Source organism: Rhinoraja longicauda, chromosome 1, assembly GCF_053455715.1.
Source record: "Rhinoraja longicauda isolate Sanriku21f chromosome 1, sRhiLon1.1, whole genome shotgun sequence".
NCBI lineage: Eukaryota > Metazoa > Chordata > Chondrichthyes > Rajiformes > Arhynchobatidae > Rhinoraja > Rhinoraja longicauda.
This window is the reverse complement of record NC_135953.1, coordinates 85,670,016-85,692,706: the sequence shown is the minus strand read 5'-3', so window position 1 is coordinate 85,692,706 and position 22,691 is coordinate 85,670,016. Positions and strand designations below refer to the sequence as shown.

At 39.8% G+C, this 22,691-nt stretch overlaps 2 protein-coding genes across 8 annotated transcripts in view; one reads left to right on the top strand and one right to left on the bottom strand.

Annotated features, from left to right (window-relative positions):
* LOC144594736 (septin-11) overlaps positions 1–10,337 on the top strand; it is a 70,542-nt gene extending 60,205 nt beyond the window's left edge. For 3 of the 6 annotated variants that reach the window (XM_078401582.1, XM_078401608.1, XM_078401616.1), the window contains 2 exons: positions 7,228–7,298; positions 8,925–10,337. In XM_078401582.1, the coding sequence (XP_078257708.1) occupies positions 7,228–7,252 (25 nt within the window). In that variant the 3' untranslated portion in view covers positions 7,253–7,298; positions 8,925–10,337. The other 3 variants (XR_013547421.1, XM_078401601.1, XM_078401590.1) reach the window with 3 other exon arrangements.
* A 3,274-nt stretch (positions 10,338–13,611) lies between these two features.
* The window catches only part of ccni (cyclin I), a 33,784-nt gene continuing 24,704 nt past the window's right edge, over positions 13,612–22,691 (bottom strand). The window contains exons 7-8 of one of the 2 annotated variants that reach the window (XM_078401628.1): positions 17,846–18,076; positions 13,612–15,237 (exon numbers count right to left, since the gene is read on the bottom strand). In XM_078401628.1, coding sequence (XP_078257754.1) covers positions 14,788–15,237; positions 17,846–18,076 — 681 coding nt within the window. In that variant the 3' untranslated portion in view covers positions 13,612–14,787. The remainder of the gene's footprint in view (positions 15,238–17,845; positions 18,077–22,691) is intronic. The other variant, XM_078401635.1, reaches the window with a different exon arrangement.

The following is a 22,691-nucleotide window of genomic DNA, read 5'->3' as shown; positions in this document are numbered from 1 at the left end:
GGATAGAGAATTGGTTGGCAGACAGGAAGCAAAGAGTAGGAATAAACGGGTTCATTTCAGAATGGCAGGCAGTGGCGAGTGGAGTGCCGCAAGGCTCAGTGCTGGGACCGCAACTATTTACAATATATATTAATGATTTGGATGATGGAATTAGAAATAACACTAGCACGTTTGCAGATGACACAAAGCTGGGTAGCAGTATGAACTGCGAAGAGGATGTTAGAAGGTTGCAGGGTGACTTGGACAGGTTGAGTGAGTGGGCAGATGCATGGCAATGTAGATAAATATGAGGTTATCCACTTTGGTGGCAAAAACAAAAAGGCAGATTATTATCTCAATAGTGTCAGATTAGGTAAAAGGGAAGTGCAACGAGACCTGGGTGTCCTTGTACACCAGTCACTGAATGTAAGCGACAGGTACAGCAGGCAGTGAAGAAAGCTAATGGCATGTTGGCCTTCATAACTCGAGGATTTGAGTATAGGAGCAAAGAGGTCCTTTTGCAGTTGTATAGGGCCCTGGTGATACCACATCTGGGGTCTGGGGGCAGTTTTGGTCTCCTAATTTGAGGAAGGACATCCTTGCTATTGAGGCAGTGCAGCGTAGGTTACGAGGTTAATCCTGGGATGGCGGAACTGTCATATGAGGAAAGATTGGAAAGACTGGGCTTGTATTCACTGGAGTTTAGAAGAATGAGAGGGGATCTTATAGGGACGTATAAAATTATAAAAGGACTGGACAAGCTAGATGCAGGCAAAATGTTCCCAATGTTGGAGTCCACAGGGACCACAGTCAAAGAATAAAGGGGAGGCTATTTAAAATTGAGGTGAGAAGAAACTTTTTCACCCAGAGAGTTGTGGATTTGTGGAATTCTCTGCCACAGAAGGCAGTGGAGGCCAATTCAATGGATGAATTTAAAAGAGAGTTAGATAGAGCTCTTGGGGCTAGTGGGATCAAGGGATATGGGGAGAAGGCAGGCACAGGCTACTGATTGAGAATGATCAGCCATGATCACAATGAATGGCAGTGCTGGCTCAAAGGGCCAAATTGCCTCCTCCTGCACTTATTTTCTATGCTTCTACTCTTTGCTTCCTATCTGCCACCCAGTTCTCTATCCATGTCAATACCCTACGTCCAATATCATGTGCTCTAATTTTGCACACTAATCTCTTGTGTGGGACCTTGTCAAAGGCTTTTTGAAAGTCCAGATACACCACATCCACTGGGTCTCCCTTATCCATTGTACTTGTTACATCCTCAAATAAATCCCAAAACATCAGTTTTGTAATGTTTACTTGGACCTTTTAACGTCCTAACTTTATGCCATCTATATACTAAAACTCTTGTTTGTTTGTGTGTTTGTTCCTGAACTACAGCCAAAATGGTACACGATAGCGCGGTGATTTTTGGCCCACCTTACTCACCGTTATCCCTTTGGTGCTAATGGAAGAAGTTTCATTGAAATTGGTGTTATATATTTAAAGTTATGCACATTTTAAAGTTTAAATCTATCTCCTAGGGAGGGGGGGGGGGGTGAGGAAGGAGGATAAAGTGGGTTGAGGGGGATGGAGTGGGGAGGGGGGTTCAGGGAGGGGAGGAGGGAGATGGCGAAGGAGAGGATGGAGGGAGGGGAGAGGAGGGGGGGAGCGAGGGGGAGGGGGAGGAGAGGGTGCTGCACCAATGCAGGAGAGGTTTGGGCCCAACGGGTCCACTTGGTCTAGTATTTTTATAAAATCGACATTTGGTCACAGAGATAATATGATAAGACTTGAGGACAGATCAAAGTACAATGCAGTGTTATTCTATCTGGCATAAAGTTGAAAAGCAGATAGCTTTAAAAAAAATCATCACCCTCAGGTACTTGGTCATTTTGCAAAATATCTACCTTATTCACTTTTAAAGTTTCTGGTGCCCTGAGATGCAACCAGTGAGATGCTGCCTGACCTGCTGAGTTCCTCCAGCAATTTGTTTATTTCTCATACTGGATGCTCCTTTTTAAAATAATATTTGTCACCCAATATGAAACAACCATTTTAGATCTTTCTATTTATATTTACCCTTCTGGAATTTGAACAGTCAGTTTTAGGATACCTGGAAGCAGTTTTAAATGGCTCAACTGATCAGTATGCTTGAGGAATTTGAATATCCCCATTAGATACCTTCTCTGTTTTCTTTCTTGTGCAAGTATATACAGTTTCTTATAGCCACGGTATCAGGCAAATATTTCTCATACTTTTAATGCTCTAATTTATTTGCTGTAACATGTTAAGCAGAACTATACACAACTCTCTGGATATGCTGTATGAACCTTGATAGTGTGTACACTAGTTGCACATTTGTGTTCCATTACATGTTGCACAGTGCAAGATTATTTTTATTACGAGTGTGCACAGTGGACTTTGCTTCAGTGATCTGATCACAAATACGGTCCCTTTATGGTGCTGCACCCTATAATTTACAGCTCATTCTTTGATCTGATCTCTTGGATTCATAATCTGCTTTCATTAAGAATTGAATTTTGTGTTAATTCTCAACCCAGCCTCCAAATTTATCCAGGTCCCTTTGTACCTCATATCTCTGTTCTTGATTGGTTGTAGCCTTACTATTCCCCATCTTCAGTGCCGTTAATAAATGCGGACAATTCTGCACATATGGACATGTCTAAATAGTTGCTGTGCAGCACAGATCCTAGCACCGAACCCTTGAGAAAACAATATGGTCATCAGCTGCACCATGAATACTCTCTGCCTTTGATGGAACTAGTTTCTGATCGAGTTCCTTAACTGTTCAATAATTCCTTGTATTTCCAACTTGTGCACTGACCTCCCATGTGGCACTAGACAATAGACAATAGGTGCAGGAGGAGGCCATTCGGCCCTTCAAGCCAGCACCGCCATTCAATGTGATCATGGCTGATCATTCTCAATCAGTACCCCGTTCCTGTCTTTTCCCCATACCCCCTGACTCTGCTATCCTTAAGAGCTCTATCTAGCTCTCTCTTGAATGCATTCAGAGAATTGGCCTCCACTGCCTTCTGAGGCAGAGAATTCCAGATTCACAACTCTTTGACTGAAAAAGTTTTTCCTCATCTCAGTTCTAAATGGCCTACCCCTTATTCTTAATCTGTGGCCCCTTGTTCTGGAGTCCCCCAACTTTGGGAACATGTTTCCTGCCTCTAACGTGTCCAACCCCTTAATAATCTTATAAGTTTCGATTTTACACTAAATCAAACATTTCCCAAGGTCTGGATAATCTCCAGGAAGTCCTCTCAGTTTACAAGTTTCACTACCAAGACAGTATATGAAGAGCTCTTTCAGTAAAAGCATTCTCCCTATGAGATAGCATTGATTTTTTTTCTCTTTTGATGATTTGCTTGATTTTCTTTTCCCATTGTAATTTTCCTCTGTTGAATTCAAACATTTTCTTCATGTCATAGAACAGGCAGGCTTCCAGAACAATTAGTTTGTCCATTTTTAACATATAAATATTTGTCACCTTTCCAGGCCCAGATTATAGTTAATATTTTGATTATTGCTGTGACAACCATCAACTACCATGGTTTTCTTTAAGGCACAGTTCCTCCCCAGGTTATGGCATGGTTCCATTGTGCAGGTTAATAGTGCAAGCAAAGAATTTCACTGTGACTTGTCACATGTGACAGTAAAGCATTCATTCATTAATTGATTGGGAGAGATGGATCATGTCAGAAATGTGGCCATGATCTGAGTTCCCCCCCCCCCCCCCCCCCCACATTAGAAGATACCTGCAGCCCCACAGCAGCCGGCAAATCCATCTCTCCAATGAATGAATGAATACTTTATTGTCACATGTGACAGGTCAGTGAAATTCTTTGCTTGCACAACCTGCACAATTTGAGCTCTTGAATTAAGAAGTGTAGCCAATAGACAATAGGTGCAGGAGTAGACCATTCGGCCCTTCGAGCCAGCACCGCCATTCAATGTGATCATGGCTGATCATTCTCAATCAGTCAATTGGTTGAGGTATAGTGGGGAGGTAGAGGTAAACAATTGTTAAGTAAAGAATTTTTCTGGAGGCAACATTTGAAATTTGGTGCATGATTGAGCATTGAATTTGTGATTTGTGTCATGACAATGAAGATTGAGATTCAAAGGCTTGTTATATATAGTACACTGCTTTTGTTTGCACTCCTTTACATTTCAGGGGACTAAATCCACATGCTAAATTATCAGCAAAATTCCTTCGATGCATCCACTGCTCTTTCAGGCTATACAGTAATTTACAACTAAAGGGCACTTCACAAGCCTAGAATGGAGAAGAACATGGATCACAAGATGCTTACAGATCTACCTGAATCCAAGGCATACATGGGGTGGGAGTGACATTTAAGCCATTGATGTCCTCTCTTGAAAACAAAAGCTAATAAAACCAAAATATCCAAAAAGTATATTTAGCTGTCTCTGAGAGTCGAGTCACGCTTCAGGATATCTGTCTTAACAGATGGGACAAATTATTTTGGAAACTTCATACGTACCCATAGATCCTTGATACTAAGAGGAAAGGACGGGACCTAAAATATTAGCCAGGCATTTTGCAATGCTTGTGCTTGACTTTACACAAAGAGATAGGAGCAATCCATTCATCCCCGCGTCTTGTTAAATTATGGCTAAAGACCCAGCAAACTTGACAACTGACATTGCCATGAAGAATGTGGAATTAGAACTTAAAACCTAACAAACAACTGCAATACTTTTTGAATTTTCATTGACTTGTTGAGCTGCCATATTAAGGCTTAAGATAATGGAGAGTAGAGCATTGAGTAGTTCCTTTAGTTTAGTTCAGAGATACCGCATGGAAACAGGCCCTTTGGCCCACTGAGTCCACGCTCGGTCACCTGTTCACCCTAATTCTATGTCAATGTGGTTTTTTTATCCACCCCTTACACATGAAGGGACAATTTACAGAGGTCAATTAACCTACAAACCTACATGTTTTTGGGATGTAGGAAGAAACCGGAGCACCCAGAGGAAACCTACGCAGTCACAGGGAGAGTGTGCAAAGAGGTCATGATTGAACCCAGGCCTCTGGCACTGTGAGGGAGCAGCTCCACTAGCTGTGCTACTGTGTCACCCTAAATGATTCTAAAGGAGGAAAAACTTTGCAATACTTTTTTTTAAATCACTCATAAATGCTGTAAAGATTCATTTGAAATCGCATGAAGATCGTTACATCATTTTGGTTTGGAAATTTAAGATATTTTGATGTCTGGTAGACATTGTGGGCATTATGATGGCACTCTTGCTTAATTATTTAATTCCATCAATTTGTTAGATATGTAAATTTTGGTTCAAGTGGCTGTGATATTTTTTCATTTAAAACTCATAATTTGCTACAAACCACAAGCTATTTATTTGCAGTGATTAAATGCAGCTGTTCATAAATATGGTTTGTATTTTTTAATCACTGCTTATGGAATTGTATTGGAATGCTACAAATTAACTCATAGCATATGATTTCTAATTGTAATTTGTTTTTTTCCCCCCCTTTTTTTAATTGCAGTGCAAGCTTCACATAAGCAACCCTGGCCAAGTCAAAGATGCCACCCTATCCATCTGCTTAGCTGTAATGCATCTTCCACCAAAATGTCCATCCATTTAAAAAAAGAAATAACATTGAGAGATCATTAACAATTGTCTTTTAATATAGGAAATTCCCTTAGTGTGCATTCCATGAGGTGAAGAAGGGGTGCACTTGTTTTTGAGGGGGCATTGGGGAAAAGTAAAGTCTAATGCATTGTAAACACAAACTGTAGTTTACGCAATAATTATTATCTTCAACATTGTATGCAGGGCTTAGCAAGGCATTGTGCAGGGGTAAAACAATGCATATAGATCATTTCCCATGTGGAGTCTTGTGGAAACCATATCTGATGAAATAATTTCCAGTTACCTACTTTACCAGTAGTACAATGTGAACTTTACTGTTTTAACCATAAGAAATGTGCTAGCAAGTGGAAGAAGTTCATTTTACGTCATCTGGTGTTTCTTAGTTCCATGAGGCATATTTTTGGTTATAGTGGTTTTCAATCAATAAGGTGGAGTTTAAAATATTATTTGTACTCTTAGTATATGCACACTAAAGCTGTTTAACTTGATGCTGTATTTCCATTTGGGCAAATTCTCCCTTGGAACCCTCTCCTCAAATATGTTGATGATTAATCCCTTCTGCTGGAGTGCATTATGCTTCTGTTTTTGATGCTTATCTGTTTTCTTCTGGCTTGGTGGTGCCTCTCCTCCACTGCTTTTAAAACAAGTTTTCAGATTCAGAATTTTCAGTGGCAGGTTTCAGTTTTGCTTACCGACCACGTGGCTCTGGGAAGGAGAGGTGATACGCATCTTGAGGTATGCATGGACAATCCTAACAGCCTACATTTTAACCTTGAGCATTCCAGTCACAAGAGCTGTTAGCTGCACAATAGTCACTTTAAAACTTTACACATTAAAAGATGCGAAATTGGACCTAATCCGTTGAACGAAACTCTCATCTTTTAGCAGAAATCTAATTTTTTTAAACTATTTTAAAAGAGATTACCACAGTTTGCCATTTAAACTGGTATAAAGGTAATTTAAATTGAAATTCAAATTTCTTCTTGGGGTTGAATTCTTATCAGTGGATTCTACCGTTTTCCCTGTGATATTTCCTTTTAAACATACATATTGATAAAAGCTTAACAAAGTTAGATGGTAGAATGCCCATTAACTCAGTGGTTCCTCACTTCAAATTCAGAAGCAGCATGTCCTTCGGTCAGCCTCAGTTTAACGGAGTTTTTCCCCATGTCAGTTCCGAGCTATGAAAATGAAAATTGTGTTGATTATTCAACCGTGGCGAAAGGAAGAATAACTTAATCCATTGTCTCTCCAGAATATTTTCCAAGAATGTTATCACATAGTATTAAAGCCCTTCATTTCTTTATAATTCTCTAAAGCTCCCCCATTCCAAATAAATGGGGAGGGGGGGGGGGGATAAACAATATTAGAGTAATGAAATCCCTAACTACAGGTTTTCCTAATGACTTTATGCCAGGAGGAAAAAATATATATTAATGCAACCATATTTTTGAAGACATGTTAGTCAAGTGAGAATGCATTTAACTATATAGCTATTCTATATAGCTTTCCTGGAGCATATTGGCTGATTACCCTGGCATCTGTTTTATTTTGTTTCTGTAAGCCTTCTGCCTTGTTTTCACAGTAATCCTTGGCTCTGCACGGAATAACTAATACTCCCACAAATCTAGTTGGATTATGCTTTCACCCTTGCATGTAAGTATGGGAGTTGAAGTTGCTCGTATTTTTGGCAATGAAACATAGCTGAAAAGATCTGCTGGTCTGTGCTCTGATCTATTCTTACTGGATTGGTTCAGAACATTTCCAGAGCAAACTAATATTTTCCACCAGCTTCCTCTCACTCCTCTTTTGTTGTGCTCTGTAAAGTGCCATGTACTTTAAGACCTCCCACATTTTGTTTTGCATTCGCTGTGCTCCACCACTTTCATGAGGTAAATGCTGATAATTTTCAGCATATAAACTTCTCATGCATTTTTGTATGAATTCCAGCCTTTTAAATGAGCCTGTCGCTAAATATGATTGTTATTTCTTTAAAATGCACCATTACATACATATGTGTACCTTATCCAGGTGTTTCTAAATTGCTTGTGTGCATTTATAAAGAGATGAAGTATGCATACACAAACAATGTATTTGTAGATTTCCTACTTTCTATTTGAGAATTTTCATCGGGAAGAGAGGAAATTAGTAAATCCTTGAATATATTTCACAGATCTCAAAAACTATACTTAAAAGTTATGTATTTTTAGCTTATAGTTTTATCACTATTGGAATCATCATCAAGTTACAGTGGTACATTTTGATTATCATTTGAAAATACTAAGCTATTAGTTATATCCATATTTTGCGTATTCTAGAGCACGTTGATATAATGGTGACGCATTTTATTTAAATAGATGTTTTGTTTGATCTGTGTGGTGTGTGAAATGTTTTTTAAAATGTTCCACCCAATATTATGCATTTGGAGATTGTACCAAAGCCACTTGACACTAATCCAATTGGCTTCAGAAATGGGTCCACAGACCCAAATATCTTGCATCCTCTGACTTTTTTGTGCTTGTATGTGTTTTCTTTACAATGTAACATTTTATTGTGGCCTTGCTTTTTCATTGTTAAACTGCTGTGTCCTTTTTTCCTTGTTGGTGTACTATTGTATGCTTACAAAAAATGTATTATCGTGTCAATGTGCTCTTTCTGTAAACCTGCCCATTCTCATCATGCTTTTGACTGAAATTGTCAGTTGGAGATTTCTGATTTTGAGGATTTATTCACTATTCTACATGATTATTGGTGGGAAGGAAACTTTTTTTCTCTTCACAGGATAAGGAACTCAACATGCCAATTCCAATTTATGGCTCAAAAATCGTAAGGATGGTTCACGGGGCATTGTTTAATTTTTCATTTTAATAAAGAAGTTTCCCATGCTCTGTAGATAAATGTCGATTGCCATCGTGGTAGAGGTACTGCAATTATTTTTGGCAGGATGAAAGAAAAACTCTGGGGCAGGATTGGGGCTTGTGATGCCTGCTGCAGATTAATATTCTGCTTCTGGTGGTGAAATAATCAGAAGGTAGCTAGCACCAGGGAACTACACACGCAAAGACAACAGTGAGCTGAAAGATTGACTAACATTCCTTTGGCCTTATTCCACCAATTTCTTTTCAAATAATTTAATTTGTGCACAGTTTTGCAGTTTCATCCCAGGCTTTGGAAGTGCAGTTGTTTTTATTAGGTTCTGCTCTTTTTTTAAATTCTCCCCCTCCCCCCATCCCTCTCTCTTCACTGTTTAACCAATATTCTTTCTTTAACTTTCCTCTATAGCTTCTTTATCTAATTGTCCTGCTGCCTGTTCCCTTCTCCACTGGACAAGATTCCCAAATCTTTAGAAGAGCTACAATATATTCACACACCACGCAGAAGAATTCTTTCTTTGTTCATCATTTTATCTCTGCTTCATGCTGGTTACAATTCTTGTACTGTAGTATGTTAGATATGTAAGTTTTTTATACATTTCATATGGAGAAATATCCAAAACTATTCTATGTGAATGGACCAAGATCAGACGATACATTAAACACCTGACCTTCTCTAAGTTTAAGGTCTGTCTAATGCAAAATTTAATTGTGGTCTTGGAAATGGTGGTGCTTCTGGTAACTTGCTGTAATCATATTGTTCAGGCCTGGTTTTATAACATTGTACTTTTTCGCTTTTAAATTCACCTTTGCAAATATGCCTAAACCCACTTATTCAGATTGCATGTGCTTTTGGGTTGATTAGAATTCTGACTAACATCTGCAAATTGAATTAATGGGTTAAAACGAATCAACTCTCAAATGTGTTATAAAATGTTGACGCGTGATATTCTTGTCACATAGTTTTCAGAGGGGAAATAGAGGAAGGCCAGGTTTTAAAATAAAATTGTACGGGATTTTTTTTTGCTTAAGTTTTAATGTGTTAAACCAAGACCATTTTAATCAAATTGCATCCAACGAAAAGCTTGTTTTTTAAAGATTTTTGCAAAATGCATCACCTTTACCATCTGGATTTTGCCATGGCCTACTTTATACATTTGTGAACTTGGCATCAAGTTGCAATTATATTTGTTTACTCATGTAACAGTGGTCAGTAATTGAAAGCATTTCAAAAGATCACTTTAAGGTGAAGGAAAGAGGGAGTATTTTCTGTGTCATCCAAATAGAGCTATCTAGCTTAAATCCCATCTTCTTAACACTTGGGTGTGAAGTTCCGCAGATCACTGCTCTTCAAATGCACTATTCTACTTTAAAACAGTAAGGATGAAATATTTTCTAACAGTTAAAGTGCAAATAACATATTCTAGTTTAGTTGTCAATGTAAATATAGTGAGGAAGTAAAGGCTGCAATCCTGATGTGGTCCTGGATGAAAAGTTGTCTTCAGTATAACCATGCTGGCTTTTCAGGTGTGCAGTGTTCTGACTCTGTTAAATATGCTTTCCTGTAACAGACAATTGTTAAATATGCTTTCCTGTAACAGACAATTGTATAAAGACTTGTTTGGAGACTGTGAAGTGAAATTTTACAAAATAAAGTGATTTTAAAACCACAATTCTACCTGATTATCCACGTGATAAACATATTCTAGGTTATAGGTTCCTCATTTTCTTCCATCTGCACTGATGTTGTAACTAAAAAAAATTGATTTCTTATGTATTTTTATTTTGAATTTAAATAAAAGTTGAATAACTTTTCAGTATAGCTATTTTGAATTGTTCTATTTTTCAACTAATCACCACCATCATTACATCCATAACTCAAGGGAACTTGTCCACCCGGTGATGTGACGTTTATGGAGGTTATACATTAACAGAAAAGACAGCATTAGTCTCACCTGGTGAGGTAGCTTGGCTTCTCCTGCCTGGCCTGGCTCATTGGAAATCAGACTCTGGATTGAAGCTACTGCTGAATTTCACTACGATTCTTTGTGCTGGTTTACAGCAAACAATTTAAATTTCATGAAAACTTAAAATACAAATTACTTGCCTTAACATCCAGTTTTTAAACATCTGTGTTGCATATATATTTTTCAAACCGATACATGACCTTCATCTTATAGGTGGCACTGAAGCTTTTACCCTATCCCTATCTTTTTTTACTCCTGTGTTGAAGTAAATCTTTTAAGATTAAGACCGTGTTCTCACCTAAAGGGTGTATTGGCTTCTTAAGGAGCGGTTTGAGAATGGTTGACATCTCTGAGCTCATTTCCAAGGAAGCTTTGCACAAGCTCAGCACATTGTGTTGCAACATATTGCTATGCATCTAGGCAAGAGGCTAGTAACCTTAACATCAGTGGTAGTAAAATTCCTGGAGGATACTGAGAGATATGGCATGTGTTTGAGTAGACAGGGGTTCATGAGGAATAGTCGGTATAATTTTGCATTGGAGATAGTGTCTCACAAATTTGATTTGCGTGTGTGAAGATGAAGTTGATGAGGGCAGAATTGTAATAGACAATAGGTGCAGGAGTAGGCCATTCAGCCCTTCGAGCCAGCACCGCCATTCAATGTGATCATGGCTGATCACTCTCAATCAGTACCCCGTTCCTGCCTTCTCCCCATACCCCCTCACTCCGCTATCCTTAAGAGCTCTATCCAGCTCTCTCTTGAAAGCATCCAACGAACTGGCCTCCACTGCCTTCTGAGGCAGAGAATTCCACACCTTCACCACTCTCTGACTGAAAAAGTTCTTCCTCATCTCCGTTCTAAATGGCCTACCCCTTATTCTTAAACTGTGGCCCCTTGTTCTGGACTCCCCCAACATTGGGAACATGTTTCCTGCCTCTAATGTGTCCAATCCCCTAATTATCTTATATGTTTCAATAAGATCCCCCCTCATCCTTCTAAATTCCAGTGTATACAAGCCTAATTGCTCCAGCCTTTCAACATACGAGAGTCCCGCCATTCCGGGAATTAACCTAGTGAACCTACGCTGCACGCCCTCAATAGCAAGAATATCCTTCCTCAAATTTGGAGACCAAAACTGCACACAGTACTCCAGGTGCGGTCTTACCAGGGCCCGGTACAACTGTAGAAGGACCTCTTTGCTCCTATACTCAACTCCTCTTGTTATGAAGGCCAACATTCCATTGGCTTTCTTCACTGCCTGCTGTACCTGCATGCTTCCTTTCAGTGACTGATGCACTAGGACACCCAGATCTCGTTGAACATCTCCTCTTCCTAACTTGACACCATTCAGATAATAATCTGCCTTTCTATTCTTACTTCCAAAGTGAATAACCTCGCACTTATCTACATTAAACTGCATCTGCCATGTATCCGCCCACTCACACAACCTGTCCAAGTCACCCTGCAACCTCATAGCATCTTCCTCACAGTTCACACTACCCCCCCAGCTTAGTATCATCTGCAAATTTGCTAATGGTACTTTTAATCCCTTCATCTAAGTCATTAATGTATATCGTAAATAGCTGGGGTCCCAGCACCGAACCTTGCGGTACCCTACTGTTCACTGCCTGCCATTCCGAAAGGGACCCATTTATCCCCACTCTTTGCTTTCTGTCTGTCAACCAATTTTCTATCCATGTCAGTACCCTACCCCCAATACCATGTGCTCTAATTTTGCCCACTAATCTCCAATGTGGGACCTTGTCGAAGGCTTTCTGAAAGTCGAGGTACACCACATCCACTGACTCTCCCCTGTCAATTTTCCTAGTTACATCCTCAAAAAATTCCAGTAGATTTGTCAAGCATGATTTCCCCTTCGTAAATCCATGCTGACTCGGAATGATCCTGTTACTGCTATCCAAATGCTCAGCAATTTCGTCTTTTATAATTGACTCCAGCATCTTCCCCACCACTGATGTCAGACTAACTGGTCTATAATTACCCGTTTTCTCTCTCCCTCCTTTCTTAAAAAGTGGGATAACATTTGCTATCCTCCAATCCACAGGAACTGATCCTGAATCTTTAGAACATTGAAAAATGACCTCCAATGCTTCCACTATTTCTAGAGCCACCTCCTTAAGTACCCTGGGATGCAGACCATCAGGCCCTGGGGATTTATCAGCCTTCAGTCCCATCAGTCTACCCAAAACCATTTCCTGCCTAATGTGGATTTCCTTCAGTTCCTCCATCACCCTAGGTTCTCCGGCCCCTAGAACATTTGGGAGATTGTGTGTATCTTCCTCAGTGATCTATTTCAAGGTTTTTGATAAAGGTTCTGCACGGTAGGCTGCTCTTAAAGGTTGAAGAATCACTTGAGATCCAGCTAACTTGATACAGTTGGCTTCACTGTAGAAAGCAGAGGTGAAAGTTTTTTGAACTGGAGGCCTGTGGTGTGCCTCAGGAATTGGTACTGAGCCCATTGCTGTTTGTCATCTATATCAATGATTTTGATGATAATGCACAAGGCATAATTAGTCAGATGGCACTGAAATAGTTGGGCATCATAGACAGTGAAGATAGTTTAAGAATTACAGCAAGATCTGGATCAGCTGGGCCAAGGATTGGCAAATGGAGTTTAATTCAGATAAGTGAGAGGTGTGGCATTTCAGGAAGTCAAACCAGGGCCTGGCCTTCACAGGGCCCTGGGGAGTATTGTAGAATAAAGGGATCTGGGAATACGAGTACAGTGTTTCCTAAAAGTGGCGTCACAGATTGATAAGGTGGTGAAGACAGCCTTTGGCATACTGGCCCTCATCAGTCAAGAATTAAAGAAGTTACGATATTATGTTACATTTGTAAAATATGTTGATATTCCCATACTGGTGGTATTGTGTTCAGTTATGACGCTGCTATAGAAAAGTGTAGAAAAGATTTGAGGATGTTGCCAGGACTCAAGAAAATACAGTAGCAAGTTACAGGTGCCACAGGTTTACAATCCAGTTGCTACTCCAAATAGTTTAACAGCTTGGTGTATTTCTTCTAAAACAACCTGCATAATATAAAGCATTTGCCTAACAGTTCTGAACAATTTGTAAACTATTTTCGGTATGCAAGAAGGAGCAATCTAAAACACTAGATTTGGTCAAGGACAAACTTTATTGCTGCCAGAAGCACCTCAGCAGTACAACTGCAGTTCTTCAAAGTATGCAGTACCTTTTTCAGACTGTGGAGAGAGCACTGTGCCCACCAAATCAGATGATTTAAGAGACAAGTATGAAAAATAAACAACAGTTTCCAGGATCAATTAATGCATGGTGGAGCTAAAGAAAGTTTAATTTTAAATAACTGCCCCGATAGAATCATTATTGATCTTATGTGAATTCCTGGTAATACAATCCACTGTGATGTGAACTGTTTACATTTTTCAATATAAAACGTTTAAAGCTCAGAATTGTGTGTAAGCAAAACGGATGCACATCTATGGCAAGTTCATGGTTTCCCTAAAATGGCACAACTCAATTAAAATACAAATAAATAGGCATCTTCTAAACAGTGGTACACCACTTCAGTTATCTGATTCTAGCATTAATTTATAAAACACAGAATTCACATAAAATCAATGACATCCTCCTTTAAAAAACATGACTTCATATCCAAAAGAACAGTACATCTTTCAAATCGGAAATAAAACTCTCAAAAGTGCTGTTTCCATTGTAAAACAAATTTGCACGGCCTTTCAGTATTAAAAGTTCTCTTGTGCATAACCAAAACTGACCGAAGAGCTGAATTGTTCAGAAGTTTGCAGCTTGTTAGCCACCCAAGAATATGTATTTGCTTGACAAATGTTGTTTAACATTATATCTCAGAAAAGCTCCATAAGCTCTCCTCTCCAAAAAGGCTCAGGATGTAGAAGACAACATGCACATCAAACATATCTATAAGCACAAGGAACTACAAGTCAAAATTAGACAGTAAGCAACAATTTATGAAATTGAATGTTAATTGTGGACTTGCAGAGGGAACAGATTTCAAGATTTGGAAATGGATGCAATTATACTGACAACACTAGAGAGAAAACAGTTTAAAATTGCTACAACTTTTTTTTGTTCCAGTTTTTGGGTCTTTTAATTTTTTTAATTATAATTTTTTTTTCTTTTAACGAGTGCTTGAATAAATGGTTAGACTAAAATTAGCAGCATGAAAATGTTTGGCTCACTTCATTTCAGCCTGGTAAGGTATGCCCTTCAATAAATCTGCTTCGTGTTACAGCAGCTTCAAACTTAAACCTTTATCACTCTGCCCAGTTAAATGACTGTAACAGGATGAAGTGGAGGACATGGGGAGATACTACCCTCTTTAACCTGCAGATTTGTGCTACAACTAGAGGTTATAGCATCCATACCCACAACTTCTTGACTGCTCTCCTCATTATACAAACGTTTTATCCCATCATAGAAGTCATCTACATCCATTTCTTCCACTTTACGTTTTGCCGAGGCTTGCTTGCAGTTGGACGAAGCAGGCAGGCGTCGGTGCGGTGCTGCTGTACTGCCAATTCTTTTGGTGGTGTCCTTGATAATCTCTGGCTCTGTGGTAGGGGAGGTATAAAGCTTAAGCACTCCCCTACCACATGAGACCACAGTTTGCTTGCAGGGGTTGTAGATGTACACTGCGTTGGATGGTTGGGAAGGCAGAAGTGTGGAAAGGTGTCGCGCCGCAAGCTCTCGACAGCGAATTAACTGTAAGCTATCAATCTGAAAACGTAAAAAAAGGGGAGTGCAGTGTAACTAAAAGATTCGAACATGCAAATTGTACTGAACACTCATCATTAATTGAGCATTTGAAAACTATCCCAGATAGTGAAATTACAATATTGTTATATGACTAATTAAACATTGCATTCAAGCTCTCAAAATGTTCTCTTCAAATAGGTTCAAGAGATAGACTACCAGACATTTGAAGCACACCTTCTTTAATCAGGACAAAATGTAACTATTATATACTACTAGACAGGCATGGACCTGTTGGGTCCAAATTTCTCCTGCGGGCCAGATAACCCTCAGTGCAAACCCTCCCTTTCCCCCACTCCAACCCCCCTTATCCCCCCCTCCTCCCCTCACATCTCCCCTTCCCCCCCCCCCCCCCATTTCAACCCTCCATCCCCCACTCCATCCCCCTAAACTCAACCCCCCCTCCCGCCGTTTACACCATTGCAAAGTAGAAATATCGTAAGTCGAAGCAGCTGTATTAGATCAATGGGCCCCAACTGCGCACGCGTGGACCTTCTCCCATTATGACGTCGAAAACGGAGCTCGGTGGCGACCACCATCTTGTTTGACCCTCTGCCGCCGCGCTGTACCACGGGAGGAAGGTCAGGCGTGGGGCACGCCGGGACGGGCGCAGGAAAAGTGATTTTTAAAAAACTTTTAAAACATCAATAACTTAAAAAATATAAGACCAATTTGAACAAAACTTTCCACTGCAGACCCCAGGACAATGATAAGGCGGGCCTATAATTGTCGCGCTATCATGTACGTTTTGGCAGTATTTCCGGATGAATGGACACAAACAAACGGGGGAACAAACAAGATGGGAATTTTATAATATATAGATATGGTCAATTTGGTTCTACAAGTAATAATTTAAAATGTACATTTATGCCATGTGTGATACGCCCGAGCCCCAGTGCACATTGCACTGTCAAATGCGGCATTCCCTTCGGACAGAGCATCTCAGTATAATCGCAGATGGGAGGTTCAGCTAATCTGCATTGGTAGAGGGAAGAGCGTTTTCCAGATCTCTGACATCGGTGCCATCTTTCTCCACCAAGAAAGACATCGCCGTTCCCCACTTGGGGATCAAGGATTGCACAAGTAAACACACACTATTCCGAATGAGTAGCTGAGCATTCATATGAAAAAAATCTTTAATATTTTAGATTATTAAAATGCTGGAATAACTCAGCAGATCAGAAAGCATCTCTGAAGGATATGGATAGGAGATGTTTTGGGTTGAGTCCCTTCTTCAGCCTAGTTTAGTAAACCACCATCTGCAGTTCCTTATATCTTTAAAAAGTCTCTATCCTCTTGCGAATGCGGAGTAAGTCTGGTGTCAGTACTGGTAAACCCTCTTGGATGGGTGGGGTTTTTCTGGACTGGAAAGGGCCGTAGAATAAAAGCCACAAACATGCACTAAACTAGTTTGTGGGTAATTATGTGACTGTGTCCGTGGCACCATTTGCTGTGATGGAGCCGAACACAAGCGAAAAGCTTCTTGACATGAATCAATGGGAGCAAACGGAAGTAAGCCCTACATTCTCAGGGTGGCACTGGGTTGCCTTTCGCCAGCCATTCCAACCACCAGCCATTCCAACTCAGGATCTACTTGACACCTTTCAGCCCACCATTCAGTCTCAGACCTTATCAACCATGGCCAAGTCATTCCATGCAAGCTTCCTCACCTGCAGCACATCTAACCCGCGATATACACTCACCATTCTCCCCCTTCACTGCTGCCCAGGGGAGGAAACCAGCAGCTTGCGTTTTGTCACTGCCAATGTTACTTCCCAGGGGTCAGGCATTCACCCAAACTGCAATATCCAGCCCACAATTTAGATATTGTAATTTTATGCATCATCATTCCACTAATCCATTCATAATTCCTACTATGTTTTGAGAAGGTGTTATTGATGATAAATTAGAAATTGTGCACAATCTCAAGGGTCAAAATCTGTATAAAAGTTTGACCTTTCCAAGGAGAATTTCAGAGTAGTACGGTAACTGGGACTGTGCTGCTCTCCTTGTGACAAGTAAATAACGCGTGTCTGGAAAATGAATGCAAGTTGTCAGAGTCCAGTTCATGGCCGACGATACCACCCTCTCCAAACTTTTTCACGGCCCTTCTCCCCACAGCTTCATGAAGAGGGTCCAATGCCTGAATTATTACTCTGTTGGTCCAGCAAAATGGATAATCTGGCAAGGCTCTGAACTCCGGGTGCTGGAAAATCGTTGGTGGATCTGTTCTTCATTGTTCGAAGAAAATCAAAACATAAAATCCAAAATTGTTCAATGGGTATTTGAAATGCTTTCAGCAGCCATAATATGCAATGTTAATATAAAAATGTGTTTTTTTCTATGAGCCTCCTGCAATCATAGCTTATGTTCATCCTCATTTTCTACCGATGCTGACTGCAGCCACAGAGCAAAATATTGCTGCAGTTACTGAAAAAAATATATAAATCAAACAGGAATATGCAGTTGTTGATTATCAGTCTAAATAACATGAAAAACATGTTTAAATTATGCATACATGCTATTTTTTTAAAACGACATTCCCAAAATAAACATAGCTGGTACATCATACCTTTGCTTTTTTCATCAGATCAATAGTGAGAGCTAGCCAATCAGGAAATGATGTTTCCAGCTTGAGGCTGATTATGGCCAGTGCAAGTGTAGAGCCCTTGAATTGCAGAAGCTGGTGACAGGCCACACATTGCTGTAGCTGCCTGATAAGGAGTGCAATATGTTGGGTTGGGTTCATCTTCAGCTGGTTGCTGAGCAACTGAGGACGGCTGGACATCATCATAGCATGAAACTAAAAAAATTCAAAAGAATCAAGATTCAATTTAATTAATGAAAATGTTTTAACGAAGATGAGCAAAAATAAAAACTTTAAAGATTCCCACGTTTCAAATAAACATTTCAATCCTTACTATGCAATTGTTTTCCATCTTGCTATCTGTAATGCCCATTCTTGCATCTCTGGTTAACAGTCATGCCCAACTTCTGTTAATTACATTTTGTTTCCTCAGTGCTTTGCAAATCTTCCATTCACCTCTCCTGAAAGCACAGACTTCTTCATGTACTGGTCTTCTATCACAGTGAGTCTTGATTAAATTAGCACCTTTTGTGAGCCTAGCCAAATGCTAGTAAGCTGGTTGGTCAGAAAGCTTCATTATAGATGTCTGCAGAAAACTAAACTTATTTTCACCCGATATCCATGCAGATTTTTACCAGAAGTCACTTCACTGTCATGATTGGTATCCAATTACATATTTTCCTACATGAGGAAACAGAAGCAGGAATAGGCCATTCAGTCCCTTGTCAAAGCTTTGCCATAAAATCATGACTGTTCTTTCAACTATGTAACAGTCCTGCATTAACCCCAATTGGTTGATTCCCTTAACGACCAGAAATCAACTGAGCTGCCTTGAATATCCCAGTGCAGTGTGCCTCTGCAGCATATTGGGTGGGGGTGTTCCTTGGGTTCTCCTCCTTATGAATAACGAGACTAATGTTACAGTCCTGAATGGGCCAACCGAGGAGAATGACTCCAGCCAGGAGAAATATCCTCCCCACATCAACCCTGCAAGTACAGCAAGAATTGTGTATATTTCAATCAGATCATTATCATCCTGCAGAAATCTAGAGATTAAACCCGGTCTCCATAATTTCTCCTCAAAGCACAAATTTCCCCATCCTAGGAATCATTCTGGTGATCTTCTTGCAGTCACTTTATTGTATGTACACCAACCAGGGACCAGATCTGTACATTATATTAACGCTGCAGTCTAAACATGGCTCTTGCACTCTAATCCTCTTGCAATACATGCTGACATATTATTCACCTTTCCAGTTGCTAGCTGTACTTGCATATTAAACTTCTGGTGATTCTTAGAGTCCCAGCTATACAGCATTGAAACTAATTATTTGACCACTAAGTTCAAGCACCCGTGTTAATCCCATTTTCCAGCACTTAGCCCATGGCTTTCAATGCCTCGGCAATGCAAGTGGTCATCTAGACACCTCAAACGCCGTCAGTGACTCTGCTTCCACTCTCTTCGTCAATACATTCTAATCACTCCGAGTGAAAAAGGTCCCCCTCAAATCCCCTACCCCAAATCTCTTACCCCATACCTTAATTCCATATCCTCCTGTTTTATTCACCTTTAAGGTTTCTTTCATCTACCGTGTCTATACCTCTCAATTTTACATAGCTTTATCATGTTCCGTTTTAACCACTTATGCATCAAGGAAAACTCACCTGACCTCTCATAACTAAAGCACTCCTTCCTGGACTAGAAATAAAATGTCCTGATGACTCTTCTGTAACTTCTCCAGCACTATCATATGCTTCCTACAGGGTAGTGACCAGAACTGCACACAATACCCCACCTGAGGTCTGACCAATGTTTTATAAAGTTAGAGCATAACCTCCCTGTTCTTGTATTGAATGGCCTGATTAATGAAGACTCATACTCATTTTATCATAAACCACTTTATCTAACTGCTGCTGCCACTTTCAAAGATTTTGGACTTAATGATGGTCCTGTGTTCCTCAAATCACCCCATGTTCTACTTTGCATGGTTATGCCTTAGTCTTATTAGTACTCTCAAAGTGCATTACCTCATACTTATCTAGATTAAATTCCATCTATTTCTCAACCCATCTCATTAATACTTCATTATCACACTGTAGCCCAAGACTACCCTGCATACCATCAACAACTTCACCAATCTTCAAGACATCTGCAAATTTACTGATCATACCTCCTATATCCATATCCAAATCATTTACAAACACACATATATATATATCATAAATAGCACTGGTTATGTGGAACCCCACCAGTCATAGGCATCCAATCACAAAAACAACCTTCTACTATCACCCTGTCTCCTATTGCCCAGCCAAGTTTGGATCTAATTTACCAATGTGCCCCGATCCCATGGGCCCCACTCTTCTGAACTAGTCTCACATGAGAGGACTAGTCTCAAAATCCTTATTGCCAAGTAAACCATGTCTACTGCATTATCCTCATCAATACATTTTGTTATCTCCTCAGAAAGCTCAATCACATTAGTCAAACCAAGATCTGCCCATGACAAAACCATGCTGGGTATCTCCAATTTGTCCTTACTTTTACAAGTGATCACTAATGCTGTCCCTCAGATTCCCCCCCTCCCCCCCCCAATACTCTTAAATTAGACTCAGGGTTGTTATTGCCAGACTTTTCCCTGCAGCCCTTCTTGAGCAAGACAATACAGATGTCTGTGAATACCAACATTTTTTAATCTTTCACCTATTAATAAACTTTTTTCTGATGAAGTATTTCTTCAAACCACCCTTCCTTGCTCTACTATATTCCATCTGTCGTGTCCTTGGCCATGCACTTAGGCTTTTTACATTCTCCTCAAACCCAAACTACATTTAGTCCGCCTTATCCAAATTATTATAGTCTGAATAGCTGGAGTCTCAGCACTTTATCCTGCAGCACCCTGCCAATCAAGGCCTCCTAACCAAAAATAACCCACTTATTTGTACTGTCTATTAATCAATACTTAATCATGTATTGATTATTCCCATTCTCATGTGCTCTAAATTTGTTCTGTTGAGATGGCGTGGCATATTATTGGGGGTCAGTGCTCTTTTGTGGACAAAAAGGTGCTGGTATGCACTTTTGATAAACATGTATCATGTGGCCAGAACACAAAACAATGATGTTTAACTTCTTAAGAGGTGCACCATCTGAAATTCCCAAGTATACCAACCACTACTGGGTTTCCCCTAATCCTGCCAATTACCACCTCAAAAACCAACAGATTTCTGAAATCCACTTTCCCTTTCACAAAACCATGTTCACTCTGTCCAATCCCATCATTTTTATGTCCTGTTACCATTTGTTTAATAATAGATTCTGTTATTTTCCTGCTGTAGATTCTTGCATTCTCTCTCCCTCCCTTATAATAGTGGTTTACATTTGCTATCTTCCAATCTGTGGGGACCATTTTAAGATCTGTGGAATTTTGGTTGATGACAACAAAAATAACCACTCTCTCCAAATTCACCCCTTTCAAACCCTAAAATGCAATCACAAGGCCCTGGGCTTTCAGTCTCATTCATTACTTTAATACATTTATTTCTTCTTACACTCATTTCTTTCAGGCTGAAGCTCGAGTTAGCACAAGTTCCATTATCTTTACTCCTGAATAGTGAGGTTTCTAATGATTCCCAAGATTGACTAACAGACTAACAAAACAAACTTCCTAAATTAAATTTGTTTTTCCTACTTGATCTCTACATTTTCCTATTCCTCTAGGGTGCCAACCTTTATCAGAGCAATGAATTCAATGCCATAGCATACTAAAAACATTCCACATGGTATGAAGAAATTTCTGCTCTTACGTTCTAAATTCCAGGCCACCTTATTCTGAGATGTTGTTTCCTAGATCTAGACTCTCTTAGCTAAGAGACTCTAGTCATTCATTATAGCAATTCCTCTCAAAAGATCACTGCTCATTCACCTGAAATCAGCCTCACCCAAATTAGCAAGGCCAGCCAGACTTCCTTACCCCTTGCATTAACTGGTAACTTATGATTTGTCTTTAAAATTGGTTGCAGTACCTTTGTTTACTTTTTCTGTCTCATGAACCAGAAAACCAGGATCCCTCTGCACTATAACACTGTGCTCAAATTGAGTATTATTCTCGGTTCTAATCACCTCATTATATAAAGGACTTGAGCATACTTGGGATTTAAAAGAGTGGCTCCTGAGATGAGGGACTATAATTGCAAGGATAGATTGAAGCTTTGACTCTTTTTGGAAAAGACTGAGGGGACCAGAGAGAAATATATAAAATAATCCAGGGGTCTCGATAGAGGTCACTGGTATAAACACAAATTAATATAAATGGCAGCTATTGGTGAAGGGATTGACGACTAGACGTCACGGAAATAATGAAGGAGAACTACATTTATAATGGCATGAAGAAAACATTTTAATGCAAAATGCGGTTAGAATCAGGAATACATGGTTCTATACAAAGGTTTTATTGTGGCTTTCAAGGAAATTGAATAAATACATGGCAAGGAAAAATTTGCATGGTTACATGGCTAGTGGGGGGAATTGTAAGTTGATCTGTTAGTCAGCACAGACAAAATAGGTTGAATGACCACCTTTGCTACACTTGCTCTATGATTCTATTTATCAGTTCTTCGTCATTACAAATATTTAATTGTTCCGTCTTCCTACTAAAACACATGACTTTCAATTTTTGCATCTGGTTCTTGTGTCCATTCACGAATCTGTCTATTGCTCACTTGGCCACCTATCCTTCTACCATCAAACATATACACCGATGAGCCAAAACATTATGACCACTGACAGGTGAAGGGAATAACATTGATTATCTTGTTACAATGGCACCTG